The sequence below is a fragment of the Electrona antarctica genome (genome assembly GCF_951216825.1).
Source record: "Electrona antarctica genome assembly, chromosome: 7".
In the NCBI taxonomy this organism is placed as follows: domain Eukaryota; kingdom Metazoa; phylum Chordata; class Actinopteri; order Myctophiformes; family Myctophidae; genus Electrona; species Electrona antarctica.
Genome location: NC_136812.1, coordinates 39,103,569 through 39,117,933, shown reverse-complemented (window position 1 = coordinate 39,117,933; position 14,365 = coordinate 39,103,569). Strand labels below are relative to the sequence as shown.

At 42.3% G+C, this 14,365-nt stretch overlaps 1 protein-coding gene across 1 annotated transcript in view; it reads right to left on the bottom strand.

Moving 5' to 3' along the window:
• Nucleotides 1-248: 248 nt before the first annotated feature.
• LOC306926242 (uncharacterized protein) overlaps nt 249-14,365 on the bottom strand; it is a 35,240-nt gene continuing 21,123 nt past the window's right edge. The window contains exons 34-44 of the mRNA XM_079505509.1: nt 13,065-13,192; nt 11,214-11,489; nt 10,353-10,703; nt 10,098-10,266; nt 9,226-9,353; nt 6,496-6,768; nt 5,315-5,521; nt 2,901-3,173; nt 2,607-2,684; nt 1,986-2,108; nt 249-1,045 (exon numbers count right to left, since the gene is read on the bottom strand). Of these exons, the coding sequence (XP_079361635.1) occupies nt 774-1,045; nt 1,986-2,108; nt 2,607-2,684; nt 2,901-3,173; nt 5,315-5,521; nt 6,496-6,768; nt 9,226-9,353; nt 10,098-10,266; nt 10,353-10,703; nt 11,214-11,489; nt 13,065-13,192 (2,278 nt within the window). The 3' untranslated portion in view covers nt 249-773. The remainder of the gene's footprint in view (nt 1,046-1,985; nt 2,109-2,606; nt 2,685-2,900; nt 3,174-5,314; nt 5,522-6,495; nt 6,769-9,225; nt 9,354-10,097; nt 10,267-10,352; nt 10,704-11,213; nt 11,490-13,064; nt 13,193-14,365) is intronic.

Genomic DNA, 14,365 nt, shown 5'->3' with positions numbered 1-14,365 from the left:
AGCTGGGTCTGCTACAATATATCATTGGAAAGGTTTGGACCTCGAGCTGGTTTAATCCTAATATGGTAATTTCCTACCAGCAACCGATCATGAAAATGCAGGGTGGATTTTCACCCAGCAAAACGAGCTGTCATTGGCTAAAAATGAACTACTAAAAAGCAAAGCTTTTGCACACCTACAGGCGACAGGTGCGTAGGATAGGGTACGGTGGTCGACAATGAAAAAGGAACAAACACCCGCACACTGTCTTCAAATGCAGTGAACCAACTTTAATAGGGAAACAGCAATGTTTCGGCCTATGAGGCCTTCATCAGGCTATCTTTATGAACACAAATGATAGAGAAAGAATCCTATTTGTAGGCTGTCTAACCTAATGGTAAGCCTATCGGGTCAAACCAAGAAATGACATCACTCACTTAAGGTGACAGGTATACTCTCAAATGGTTAAATGAGAAATGAAAATAAATGAATTCCACACACCACAATTAGTCAAAATTGAGGTAAATTACTTATATACATTCAGAAACAAAAAAGTTGGATCTTCATCATAGCCAATGGCTTAGCCATATTTTGACATAGGCTTTTTGATTTGATGTGGCCATTGCACCATTTGTGCCACTATGACGGACAAGCACCTCTGTGATTTCTTGGTACACAATGGGCTAATAATGGACTGCAGTTATCTAAATAAAATAAAAGTACGGTATTCTCTTAACATAAGGATAATTGAGTAACCCAGCAAAAAATTTAAAATCATGCTGGATTCTTAATGTTCAACGTAAAAGAAAGCCAGTGAAGGTGGTATGGCCATAGGTGTCTCCCCGAACATCCCCACTTGCAGCCTGCATGTGCACAAACACCACCTCATCTTGCTGCAACTGCAGGGTGACTCCACTGCTACCATTATCAGATCCAGTGAAGTGGTCAGAGATGATGGTCATACGTTGATCGTTCTTGCAAAGGTAGAGTATCGCATTCAGTGCCCTTCCAGTGTCATAGAAGACCGTGAAGTAGTACATGCCAGCTACAGGCGCTGTGAACATACCTGTTGATTCAAAAGATTCAAGAGACTTAATTAGGAGAATTCCGGACTAACAATATTTTCTTACCTTTTATTTTTCAGATTTGTTTTTGGCTTTTCTGCCTTTATACAAGTGGAGATTGACAGGAAAGAGGGAGAAAGAGACGAGGGAGACATGTAGCCAAGGTCGAACACGTGGCGCGCTGTCAGGCCAGAGCCAATAGTATGTGGCATGCGCCTGGACCACAAGGCCAGCGGGCGCACATCATTTTCTTACCTTAACTGATGTTATTATATCCATGAACTCTTGTTTTTCACCTCTACCGAGTGGTAGAGGTGAAAAGATTACATAACTCCATCCTGAACTGCTCAGGCAGCCCAGTTGGGACAAAACACTGTGCAGGGATTTAGTGTAAGGCCCACCGTGCATGGTCGGAGCTGTGGTGGGCTCCGGATGGAGTTATGTAATTTTTCACCTCTACCACTGGTTCTTGGATATAATAACATCAGATTAAGGTAAGACAATTGTTTGTTCGGAGTTCTCCTTTAACTTTTGACTTGTTTTGAGTTTGGTGACACATGGTGAAGTGACACATCTCACAAAATGATATCTACATTAGAAAGTTGAGAATCTCCCTTTTCTTTTAGTGCATTAGACCTGGTCTGACCAGGTTACATGTTTCCCCTCACAATGCATCTGATGCTTGTGAGTATTAGCCAAACACTGTCCCAAAATGCCCTTTGGAAAAGTGTCCCAGGACCCATAGTTCAATCAGGCTGTTGGGTTATGGTTAACGTACCTATAAGCTTAGAAGCTAACAAGCCACTTTATTCAAATACACTCAATATATTGGCTTGATTGTGATAAAAAAAAAAATACACAAAAACGTTGGTCACTGCCTTATGAGGTGGAGACCAGAATCTATAAATAAGTGTACATTGCAGTGCTAACATGATCTTTTACCTGTAGTGTTATCGTAGGCATTGCCAACATTTGTTATAATCCTTCTGTAGATTAAAGTGGTGTTAGTTTGGGAGGGTCCAATACTTCCTTCTCCTCCGTCAGCTGCACTGAATGCAACGGTGTCTATAACAAAGAAACACACATTCACATCCATATTTTTCTTGGACAAACACATACTTTGTTTACATATTTTGTGCAATTGACACTTCAATATATTCACTATGATAGTTAGATTACACATTAACATAAAACACAAAACATATCAAAAGGGTCAAGGGAAAGCATTTTTATGGAAAAAGGTAAGCGTCTACGGAACAAAATCAATTGTGTATATCTATACAGTAAATGAACAGAATCTGTGAGTGTGTGCTCTCTTGCATTTTACTCGCACACCGTTTTGATGACATCAGGGCACTCAGGGTATATGGCAACTTATTTTCTTATGGATTTATTTCTAAATCCCACTCAGCATATCGCTCCCTCGGGTCCTCTGTGATACGTATGTGGAGTTTGAAGTCGATACGCAGGCGGGACACAGACTGACTCACTCACTGCCTCACTCACATGCACGCAGAGATTTACATAATTTATAGAAGGACGTTAACCCTGAAGGTGGAATACCTGGTTTCTTCAGTTCCTCCATTTGCCACTCAATTTGAGTCATTCTCATTTCTATGCCGGACAGCTTAGCAAGGCGGTCTGAAATTAGCACAGTATCACCATTGAGTCAATATATAAATACTCATACAGTTACAATTATAGGGTAAGCTTTCCTGTGGGTAATTATATTGATCAAACATTTATTACATACATAATCATAACTGTATCCGCTGTGCTCAATTGAAGTAATTAACACCAATGTAAATCCTTTTACTTCCCACCTGCATTCACTGAACATCCTCTTGTTCAAATTACCTTCATTTCTTATCATCAAGTCCTCCACATTGTTCTCAACGGCATCCAGTTTTGTCATCTGAACTTCGTCCTTGTTATCACAGACACTCAGCCTGGCATTATGGTGGTCCACATTGTCCTCATGGTCACTCAGTCTGATATTAAAGCCATTCATCCTCTTTTTACTGGTACTCAGAAGGGCTTCCAGGACTTTCAGTCTCTTCATAAGATCATCTACAGTACTCAGGCTGGTCTGAAGCGCATCCACCTTCATCAGCAAATTATGAGCCATATCTGAAGAATATCACAGAGAAACTTGTGTTTGTATTATGTTACCCTATGTTGGTATTAGGTTAACACATTGTTATAAACAGTTAAGTTCTTCCGGTAGAACATTCAAAGAGCATCCTGGTTGTTAATATAAGATGTGTATTAACCTTATTATTTGTTAATAAGGCTATATTACTATTAAAAGTATCTGTGCATAGTCTCGTGTGCCTGACTGTTGCCTCTCACAGTTTTCAAATTCTTCCGCCATACAGTCTGGAGAACGGAAGCTCTGATCATCTTCCGCCATACAGTCTGGAGAACGGAAGCTCTGATCATCATGAGTAAGCGATAAAGCGGAAGTACACCCTCCTAAGCATATATATATATATAGCTTGCGGCTTAGCAGAAATGGAAATAGAAATTTTTAATTTAAAGGTATTTTAAAAGATATTTTCGTGAACGGAAATGGCACCTTCCCTTACTCGGATTTCGGGAGGTGTAGCCTACTGTAGTTCCAGACTCTATATACTGTAGTATTCAGAGAATGTGGAATAGTTGTCTGGCTATGCGAGACTACTCTGTGCATAATAGTTGTCTGGCTATGCGAGACTACTCTGTGCATAACTGTAGTCCCAGGTCTTTGGAAGCTGACATACCTATTTCCTGTTCCAGTTCATTTTTGGGAAAATGACCCGGAAACATATTGCGTATGTTGCAACGCGTTCTGAGCTTGTAGACCGGCGATTTTAGAAAAATCTTGAGAACAATTTTGAATATTTTTGAAACATTTTAACAACACAAATTTAGTAATACATTTCACAAATTATTTTCATTTGGGGGTCCATGGCCAAACACATTAATTTGGGGGTCCTTAATGTGGAAAATGTACCTGTAAGCAGAGTACTTTCACTCAATTCTGAGAAAGCGGCAAGGCTCCATGCACTGCCTATAATATAGGCAGTGCATGGAGCCTTGCCGCTTTCATATTATGAACAGCGACGAAAGGCGATGCGGAAAAGTTGAGAAAACTCTATTTATTTTGCTGCTGCTGTGTGATTAGTCAAAGCAGCAATCAGAAGAGCACTTTGGTCTGCACTGTTACTGTGGAATTGGATTATGTAACTGACCACTTATCTTAATGTGGAGGTGAAATGAAATGTTTAATTAGTGAGTCTCTCGCGACTCGCGCAAGCTGGAGTTGCACGTCACGTCACGTCACGTCACGTCACGTCACGTCACGTCACGTCACGTCACGTCACGTCACGTCACGTCACGTGCACATAAAATAATAAATAAATACCGCCAGCTCGGAAATATCACAGGGTCAATATCGTGGCTGTTTATGCAATGGTAATACTGAAATACGGTATACCGTTACATGCCTAATACACACACACGCGCTATAATAGGCCAATGTGAAAAGGGTGCCATTTCTTCTTACGCCTTGGATGGCAATTGGATGATTTCAGGCATTTTGTTCCAAAAATGTGTTTTGCAAAAATCCACCTATTGGTGGCACTATAACAAGCCAATGTGAAAAGGGTGGGATATATTCCTCAGCCTAGTAGGAAAGTCTGTGAAAGATTTCACGTAAATTGTACACTGCGTTCATGATTTGAGGCTTTTTGTTCAAAACGGGCCAATCCTGCAAACTTTGAAAGCCAATGTTAGCCAATTAGGATGGAATATGAAATATCGGACAGATCCATCTTGAACACATGACTATAGAGATAGTATGTAACGATTTGCAGGATTTTTGGACGGAATCTGGAGGAGTACAATAAAAAAAATGTTTTTCCAAAGTCCTCCTGGTGGCGCTATAACAGGCCGTTCTGGAAAAGTTGGCACGCACGCACGCACGCACGCACGCACGCACGCACGCACGCACGCACGCACGCACGCACGCACGCACGCACGCACACACACACACACACACACACACACACACACACACACACACACACACACACACACACACACACACACACACACACACACACACACACACACACACACACACACACACACACACACACACACACACACACGGACGGAGTGCAAAACATACTCCGGTGTAGACAATAATACATTCCATTCTTTATTCCAGAAGAGAAGAAGAATACAAAAAAGTCTAGTAATATGAAAATAAGTAACCATCCACTCACCACCATCATGACCACCATCATCAAACATCAAGGCATCATCGTCCTCTAGGACGATGATGCCACCATCATGACCACCATCATCAAACATCAAACGGTCCATGGCATCATCGTCCTCTAGGAAGGCCATCCACCCGGCCATCCACCCGTGTACGGGGAGGAGTTCGGTAGCCCATCCACGGTAGCCCATCCATCCAACAGCCTCACCCTCTGTTGGAGACACCACATTATCATGATTGTAAGGACCAGTTGTGCATTGTTCAATGATGTTTACCTGTGGTTGATGTTGTGTTGAAATGGCAAAATGTAAATCAATGAGTCCTAACGAGATATAAAGCCCCTACAATGGGGGTTTGTGACCCTTGTTCTTGTTGGAGATGCGCTCTCACGCAGCAAACAGATGTCTGAAAAAAGCTATGTTAGTGACTGGCTAAAGTCTGGGTTTCTGAGGCTAGTCACTGGCCTTCTCTGCCAGACACGTGGAGAAAACATTCACAGAAACGCTATAGTTTAGACCTGGTATCTTCACTCCAGCTCTGTGCTAAACCAGGACGATCTTATCTGCGTTGTCTAACATTACTAAAGATTCATGAGCTCTTTTCCAAGAAGAGGACCCAGTAGGAAAGCAATGGTAAGATGTGGGGATAGGAGGTAGCCTGGCTTTGGCCAGACTCTAACGTGGATTCTATGAGACTCATAACCAGTGGATTCACTGACGCTTCCACTGAAGCGTCAGTGAATCCACGTTATGAGTCTGGCCAAAGCCAGGGTAGATAGGAAGGCCCTAGAACCGTACTGATGTCATAGTGCAAACTTATAGATGACTGACATCATCATTTTTCGACCGTGGTCGAGATCATGGATTCCACAATGCTACGCCAGAAGGTTATAAGTAATCTAGGATCATAAGTAAACCAAAACCATCATCAGTCGAACAGTAGAATATCCAAGAACAAAATCAATCAAATAGTCTGTACATTGACACTACACAGTAGACACAGTATATATGGCATCTGTCCATATAACATGCCATCTAAATTACATTTGAGTCATTTTAGCCTTTGAATAATTCTAGAAGGTCGTTGAGGCTAGGGCAAGTGCTACACTACAGCAATGATTGATGGATATTGATGGTGCATTATGGGAGTTGCAGTCCTTCAATAACTCATTCTAAAATAATTTACCTTTAAAACACCATGCGCTGTATCGAGACTCAGTGTTGGGGTCACTGATGGTTATCACTCCCACCGTGCCTCCTCCACAGTGTGACGTTGCAATGTTTATGGGGTAGCGGACACTCTGGTCAGCCAGCCAGCCGGCCTGACACACATGCATACCGTTCTGCCATGCCAGGTACAGCTCTCCAGTTGTGGCCAAACGGCTGCCCAGTTGGGTACATTGGTCACAAGCTTCGGAGAAGGTGAACTCTGTTTCCGATGTGGAGAAAAAGACCCTGCCTGGGAGGACAGAGAGGAGGGTGTGGGTTACATTTATCTGGTTAATTCCGTTCAATAGAGCAAGGTAGCGCTTTCACAACAGGGGGTGAAAGAAGAATAGAAGATAGACACTCAGTGATTGTGATTAGAGTGAATTGAATTACATTAACACATTCGCTGCTGTTGACAAAGATCTACGATGACGGAGATCTCCGTCATGTGGTCTTTTCAGTGTTTTATGAGAGGTCGCGCTCTTCGCCAACGTATGAATGGTTCTAGGTTGCTAAGCAACAAATACAACCGGATATGAAATGTAAGTGAAATTTTCGCCTGACATCCGCCTCAACGTTATCAGATTTAGAAAAATGCATTAATCTCTGATTCTTTTCCCAGATTGGGTTTTTGGTCAAAACAAGCTTTGTTCAATCAAAAATATAATCGCTTGTCACTTTACGCGGCATTTGTTTACATCCGGTTCACGTCACAGGTCTTTACTGAGTGGTGGAAGAATGTTTAATGGTAAGTATAAAAAAGTAACTATAGTAAAATACGCACATCACTTTGTGGAGGTGCTGGGTTCGAAAAATAACATATGAAAAAGAGAGGGAACCCGCACACTCATATGCTCCAAAAGATACATTTATTGACGACGTTTCGAGCCAAGGCTCTTCATCTGGTCAAACTCAAGTTGTCAGTGAAACCAGTGGAACCAACACAACAGGTCATTAGATCAATTAATGAAATATCATTAAATACAGTGTTACACATTTCTCATAAAAAAACATTGGTACATCCTCAGCAGCGACCCCAAACTGGCCAATACTTTTAAAGAAACACCTAGGGTTGTTTATAAACGTCCTCCCAATATTAGACAAACTGTTGTTAAATCAGATCTCACTCCTATTTCGCCAGAATCCTCTTTTTTGACTCAAATCCCTGATGGCAATTATAAATGCGGCCGGTGCACACAGTGCAACTTCACCACGAAGAGCCAGACGTTTACGCACCCACTAACGGGAAAAAACGTTGACATCAAGGGCACTATAACATGCACAACTAAAAATGTGATATACTTGCTCAAATGCCCATGTGGTCTTGGATATGTTGGCAAGACCAACAGGGCGTTAAAGACACGCATGTCCGAGCATAGAAGCAGCATTCGCAACCAAGATCCAAAAAGCCCGGTTGCTATGCACTTTCTGTCCGCAAAACACACTGTGGCCACTTTGAGATATCAGGGTATTGAACATGTAAAATGCCCCAGGCGAGGAGGTGATCTGAATAGATTATTACTACAACGCGAATCCTTTTGGATTTACACTCTAAATACAATGTCCCCAAAGGGAATGAACGAGGACTTCCCCATCAGCCATTTTTTGTAATTTCTTTATTGTATGCTGTATATATTTGAATTGTTGCCTAATTAATAATACCTGATTATGTGAATCACTCTTAGATTCTATAATAATCATGATGTCCTTTTTGCTTATTCCACTGTTGTGGATTTGAGAAATGTGTAACACTGTATTTAATGATGTTGTGTTGGTTCACTGACAACTTGAGTTTGACCAGATGAAGAGCCTTGGCTCGAAACGTCGTCAATAAATGTATCTTTTGGAGCATATGAGTGTGCGGGTTCCCTCTCTTAAGTATAAAAAAGTAAAAAAAATGTGATTAGATTTAATTAAATTATATTAATGGTAAGTACTGTACAAAACCTTTCATTTTGATTGATGCTAGTATTCTATGCAGACATACAGTACATTGGTCGCTTGTTCTCAGGTTTTTCTTCCATAGATTAGTTTTTCTCAACCACAAATGTTAAGAATGTGATTTGGATAGCATGTTATTTAGACAAATTCTAGGTTCATTGTTTGGTATGCTGGTGCACTGCAGTGTTCTCTCTGCACATTATGTAATTATTTTAATTTGTTTGTTAAAGTTCACGCACTTATTCCAATATCACACTATAAGTCCCTCTAAAGGCCTATTCATAGTCTGGATTTTCGGTGGTGAGGTGACCACCGCTCCGGTGGTGAGTTGACCACCGCTCCGGTGGTGAGCTGACCACCGCTCCGGTGGTAAGCTGACCACCGGAGCTGAAATAACGTTGAGCGGTGGTGAGTAAAAACAGAGAGAAGGGCTGGAGCGATGGCGGTGGTTTGCTCTTCACCGCGGCTCGTGACGTCATGTTGTAGTTCGGTGGTCACCTAACCACCGAAAATCCAGACTATGTATGAGCCTTAAGAGAGACTCAAGTATGTTTATCATGGATGATGACAGATAACCAGGTGTTTAAACGGGAATGTTTTATAGTACCACATACAGGATGGTTATTGATACCATACCTTGTATTAGTTTGCCATTGACAACTTATATGACAAACAGTTTGAATTACCCTAATGCAATAATCCCCAACCATCTGTGATTCAAAGCATAATAAAGCCACTATGAAAAGATCCCAGAATAGTGGCATACCTGACATCTTCTCAGCAAAACAATAAACATCAAAGGTCTCATTGCAATCCTTTTCTCCATATGATTTCACTCCAGGAGATCCATCTTCATCTCCCCAACAGCCTTCCCGGGGTTCGCGGAGGGGGTACCTGCAGTGAAGCACACCGAAATCATTTAAGGAACTGACTTTTTCAGGTTGATACAAGCAAATGTATATATTTTCATTGTGCCACATCATATGGTGAAGATTCTGTGATGTAGTCAAGGCCCAGTGAGTTCCAATTGTTTCTGTTGTTGATTGACTTCCAAACCTCATCATAATATATATTGCTATTTTATTCCAGATTTTTCTGTTATAATTCCATGTAATTTAAGGCACTGTACATCTTTTAATGTTTTTTTTTTTTGTGGCTTTCGCCTTTATTTTATATTTTTTATGGAGGGACAGACAGTAGGCTGACAGGAAATGGGGAGAGAGATGGGGGGGGAAGACATGCAGTAAAGGCCGTCGGGATCGGGAGTCGAACCCGCGGCACACTGCCAGACTGGATTGCCAGCCAAGGTGCCTGGACCACTGAGCCATACATCTTTTAGAGTCTGCTTCAAGAGGCCTCAGACGAACTTAAAGTTCTGCTACAAAGCAACATGCTCACTCACATAAAAATAATTCAGTGAGGCATTGTTTTGGGGAGATCACAGTTTATTCACCCCCTTCACCCCCTTCACGCATCATGTTTCCATCTGATGTAAACATTTTACAAGCTTATTGTGACTGAATGAATAAATAGTTGAATGAATACTGAATGAATAAATAGTTGTATGACTAATGCAAGCGTAATTATGACTTTGTGTGATGTCCAGAACAACTGGTAACGTCTGACTGAAAATCCTACCTGACGGTCTGGTCAGACAGCCAGCCAGCGCTACACTGATCCATGCCATCATGATAAGCAGCCCTGAGCTGAGCAGGGGTGGCGATGGAAGCACTGTTCTCATTACACGCTGCCTTCGCCTTCTCAAAGCTCAAGCTGTAATGGTCAGTGTAGTAGTGGAACACAATACCTGAGAAAGAGAGAGAGAAGACAGAGATCATACATTTACTCTTCTCAATTACTGCTGGTTTAAAAAAATGTCACAACTTGTCGTACCTTGAACCTGAATGTCCACAGAGTCATAGATTTCCTCGTTGTCATACATCACCTCACAGCGGTACGTTCCTGAGTCTTTTGACCGCACCTCTGTGATCTCCATGGTGGCATCAGTAGGAGACGTTGGGTAGTTGACCATGGTCACTCGGCCTTCGTACTCCCTCTCCACATTTATTGTGCCGTCCAAGGCCTCCAGGATGAGCGTGATTTTGTTCTCTGTGATTAAGGTCCACCTGACCATGGTCGGGGCCTCTGGGTCATTGCCTCTTTTTAACTTTAAGGAGCACGGCACCGACAAACTGCTGCCCAGCAGGGGGCGGAGTGTCACCTCCACTGGGATGCTTACCAATTCTGGAGGTGGAGAGAGGTGAATATAGTGACAATAAAATAAATGGGCTCAATCAAGAGATTGGGTCTAAGCGGGAATACAGGAAGTAACATCCAATGATGTTACGTAACATTGATGCAGTGCAGATCTGTTTCCACCATAGAGCTATATAAGGGCTGGAAGAGGCAGAGGGCAGTATTATGTGTGTCTTAAGTACCAGGTCTTATGACTTAATTTAAGACCTGGAGGCGTGGTCAATGCCATTTGGCTATTCTGAGTGGCCAAATGGCATTGATCCAGGTCTTAAGTTAAGTAATAAGACCTGGTACTTAAGACACGCATAATACTGCCCAGAGATTCCCTACCCTACTCATTTCAATGAAACTTGCTCGCTAGACTGACCACATTACATCCCAGATCCACATGAAGCCATGACGTTATTAGACCCTGTCTTGATGGCCCTAACTCCATCACAACTTTAACGATGTTGCATTATGGGAGTTTCAGTCTTTCATTCACTCTAAAAGATTTACCTTGAAAACACCATGCGTTGTATCGCGACCCAATGTTGGGGTCCACATCCATGGTTATCACTCCCACCGTGCCTCCTCCACAGTGTGACCTTGCAGTGTTTATGGGGTAGCGGACACTCCGGTCAGCCAGCCAGCCGGCCTGACACACATCCATACCGCCCTGCCATGCCAGGTACAGCTCTCCAGTTGAGGCCAAATAGCCGCCCATGTTGATACAATAGTCTTCAGCTTCGTAGAAGGTGAACCCTTCATTCGATGTGGAGAAAAAGATTCTACCTGGGAAGACAGAAAGCAGGCTGGTTTGAATTACATTTTAATGGTTAAATGTTTTCAATAGAGCAGGGTAGTGCTCTAGTGCTCTAGTGTCAGAACAGGAAGGGAAAGAAGAGAGAGACTCAGTATGTCAGTAGATTGAATTAACCGTCTGGCCGCCAAGATTAATCCTTAACCCTTATTTTGAAGAGCCAAATATCCTTAACCGGATGTTACAATGACAAAATGCTGTGTGTGGTTGTTGTTCTCTCGGTCGGTGGTGGAAAAACCCGACCGCGAGTATCACAGTGCCTGCTGTAGGCCGTTGAAAAACCTTGTTTTCACCAGAAACGACATTCATTGCGACGATTTGGAGATACAGGCCATTGAAAGCAGCACATAGAGTGCAAGTGGATGCGCGCATCTTCAAAATGGCCGCGGCCACTGTCCCACTTTGACTGTTATGCTAACGGGCGGCAGCTAAGAATTTGATCGGATCAAAACATGGATTAAAGAATATAAACTGGACAACGTAGGCTACGGTTCTGGCAGGCTATAGACGATTAATTTAATCCTACGGTTACTACGGTTCTGTTTCGTGTTAAATCTCATTGATTACGATTGATTGATCTCTTTATTGATCATGAAATAACCCCCACGGAAAGTAGGCTTGCTAATCACACAAGCCGACTTTGTATTGGTGAGTAGCGAAAACGTTCTATTTATTTTCGCTACAGTCGAGAGGCTGGTCTGCATTTCATGCGAGCGCAGGAAGTTGAGAGTAGCATAGCTCCATGGTATAGTCCACGGGTGGTTCAAGGAAGAGCTAAAAATAAAAAGTCAACTAGTCCCTGGTATAATCCACAGTAGGTTCAGGAAGAGCAGGTCTAAAGCCAGCCTAACGACATCACCTGCCATCAGGCTGCTGAACAAGGCTTATGCCTTGGCTCAGCGTTCTGATGACAGTCATGCCATGTTTCAGCAATCTGACGGGTGGAAACGGTTCCTTCGTTTGGTGGTGGGTGCTGCTCTTGATACTGCGGTAGGCCCCCTTGCCCTTCTGCGGGCGTTGTGAGAGGTTTAACAGTTTGTGCCTTGGGTGGTATTAATAAGAAAAAAGTAATGTATTCAATTTTAAAGTAACTTGCCCAACACTGGATTTAGATAGCATGTAATTTAGACAGATGCAAGGTTCATTCTTTACCCATTATCCTAGTTTATTTGAAGCACTACACTGTTTACTGTTTACCCTCTATGTGATTGATTACTTTTGTTTGTTGACTAGAATTCATGCTTACTCTGCGTATTCCAATCTCACACTTGTAATTAAGTTTCTCTGGGTAAGAGCATTTGCTAAGTGCGGCTGCCTACAATCTGAAAGACTGAAGTAAGTTTGTGATGGGTTTCAGAATGATAACCATGTGTATGGTTTACCAAATATTGTAGGATGATACTGTACCATACATTACATTTTATACTTTTCTGTCATTGACAACTTACATGACACAGCCTGAATTATCCCAAAGAAATAATACCCACCCATCTGTCATTTCAAGCATATTAAAGGAAATGTGAATAGTTCCCAGCATAGTGGTGTACCTGATATCTTCTCAGCAAAACAGTACACATCAAACTTATCATTAGGATTTTTTTTCCCATATGATTTCACTCCAGGAGATCCGTCTTCATCTCCCCAACAGCCTTCCCGGGGTTCGCGGAGGGGGTACCTGCAGTGAAGACATGTGTAGGTCGATACAAGGAAATGTATATATTTTATTGTGTGTCATATGTTGAAGGTTCTGGAAAGTATTCAAGAACCTTCAGTGAGTTCCAATTATGTCTGTTGTTGGTTGAATTCTTGATTTATATTCTCGTTATAATTCACTAACTTAAGGCACTGTACGTCTTCTAGTAGGTCTAATTTGAAATTGTGTTTGGATGTGTCTGCTTGGTATGCAGACATAAGATGCCTCAGACAACCTGGCTTAAACCTCTGCTACATTTACAAAGCAAATGTTTACTGAAGCATAAAAATCACTCAGTGAGTGAGGCATTTTTGGGGGGAGATCAGTTTATTCATCCATTTTGAATCCAAAAGGAAGTGCAGGGCCGGATCCCTATGAGCCCCTTTGGCTTAAGACTGCCTCAGAATCGCCTCAGAATCGCCCCCTCCCTCCCAATTCTCACGCACGCACGCACGCACGCGCGCGCGCGCGTGCGTGCGTGCGTGCGTGCGTGTGTGCGTGCGTGCGTGCGCACACACACACACACACACACACACACACACACACACACAGTGTCACACACACACACACACACACACACACACACACACACACAGTGTCACACACACACACACACGCACAAATGTATACCAGTGCCACAGCCAACCTATGTATGTATGTTGAACGTGCACGCATCATTTTGATTTATGACTGAGGAGATAACAGCTCTCAAAAACACGGACACCAACATTAAGGACATTCTCATTGCGAACGCAGTGAGCATTTACTATGAGACCCAGCAGATCACGTCTGTGTGTCTGTGTGTGTGTGTGTGTCACGCTGTAACACCACCCGCCCACCACCAGAGGGCGCAGCTGTATCACACACAAAAACACACACATGCACGCACGCACGCACACACGCACGCACGCACGCAGACACAAACACAAAACTTAACTTAAAAAAAACTTAACGCACACACGCACACACAAAACTTAACTTAAAAAAAACTTAACTTAAAAAAAAAACTTAAAAAGGAAAAACTTTAAAAGGAAAAACTTAAAAAAAACTTAACTTAAAAAACTTAACTTAAAAAAAAATGAACTTAAAAAAAATCTTAAACACAAAAAAGAGAACTTAAAAAAACCGTAATTTATTCTAATTGTTGTTTTTGCA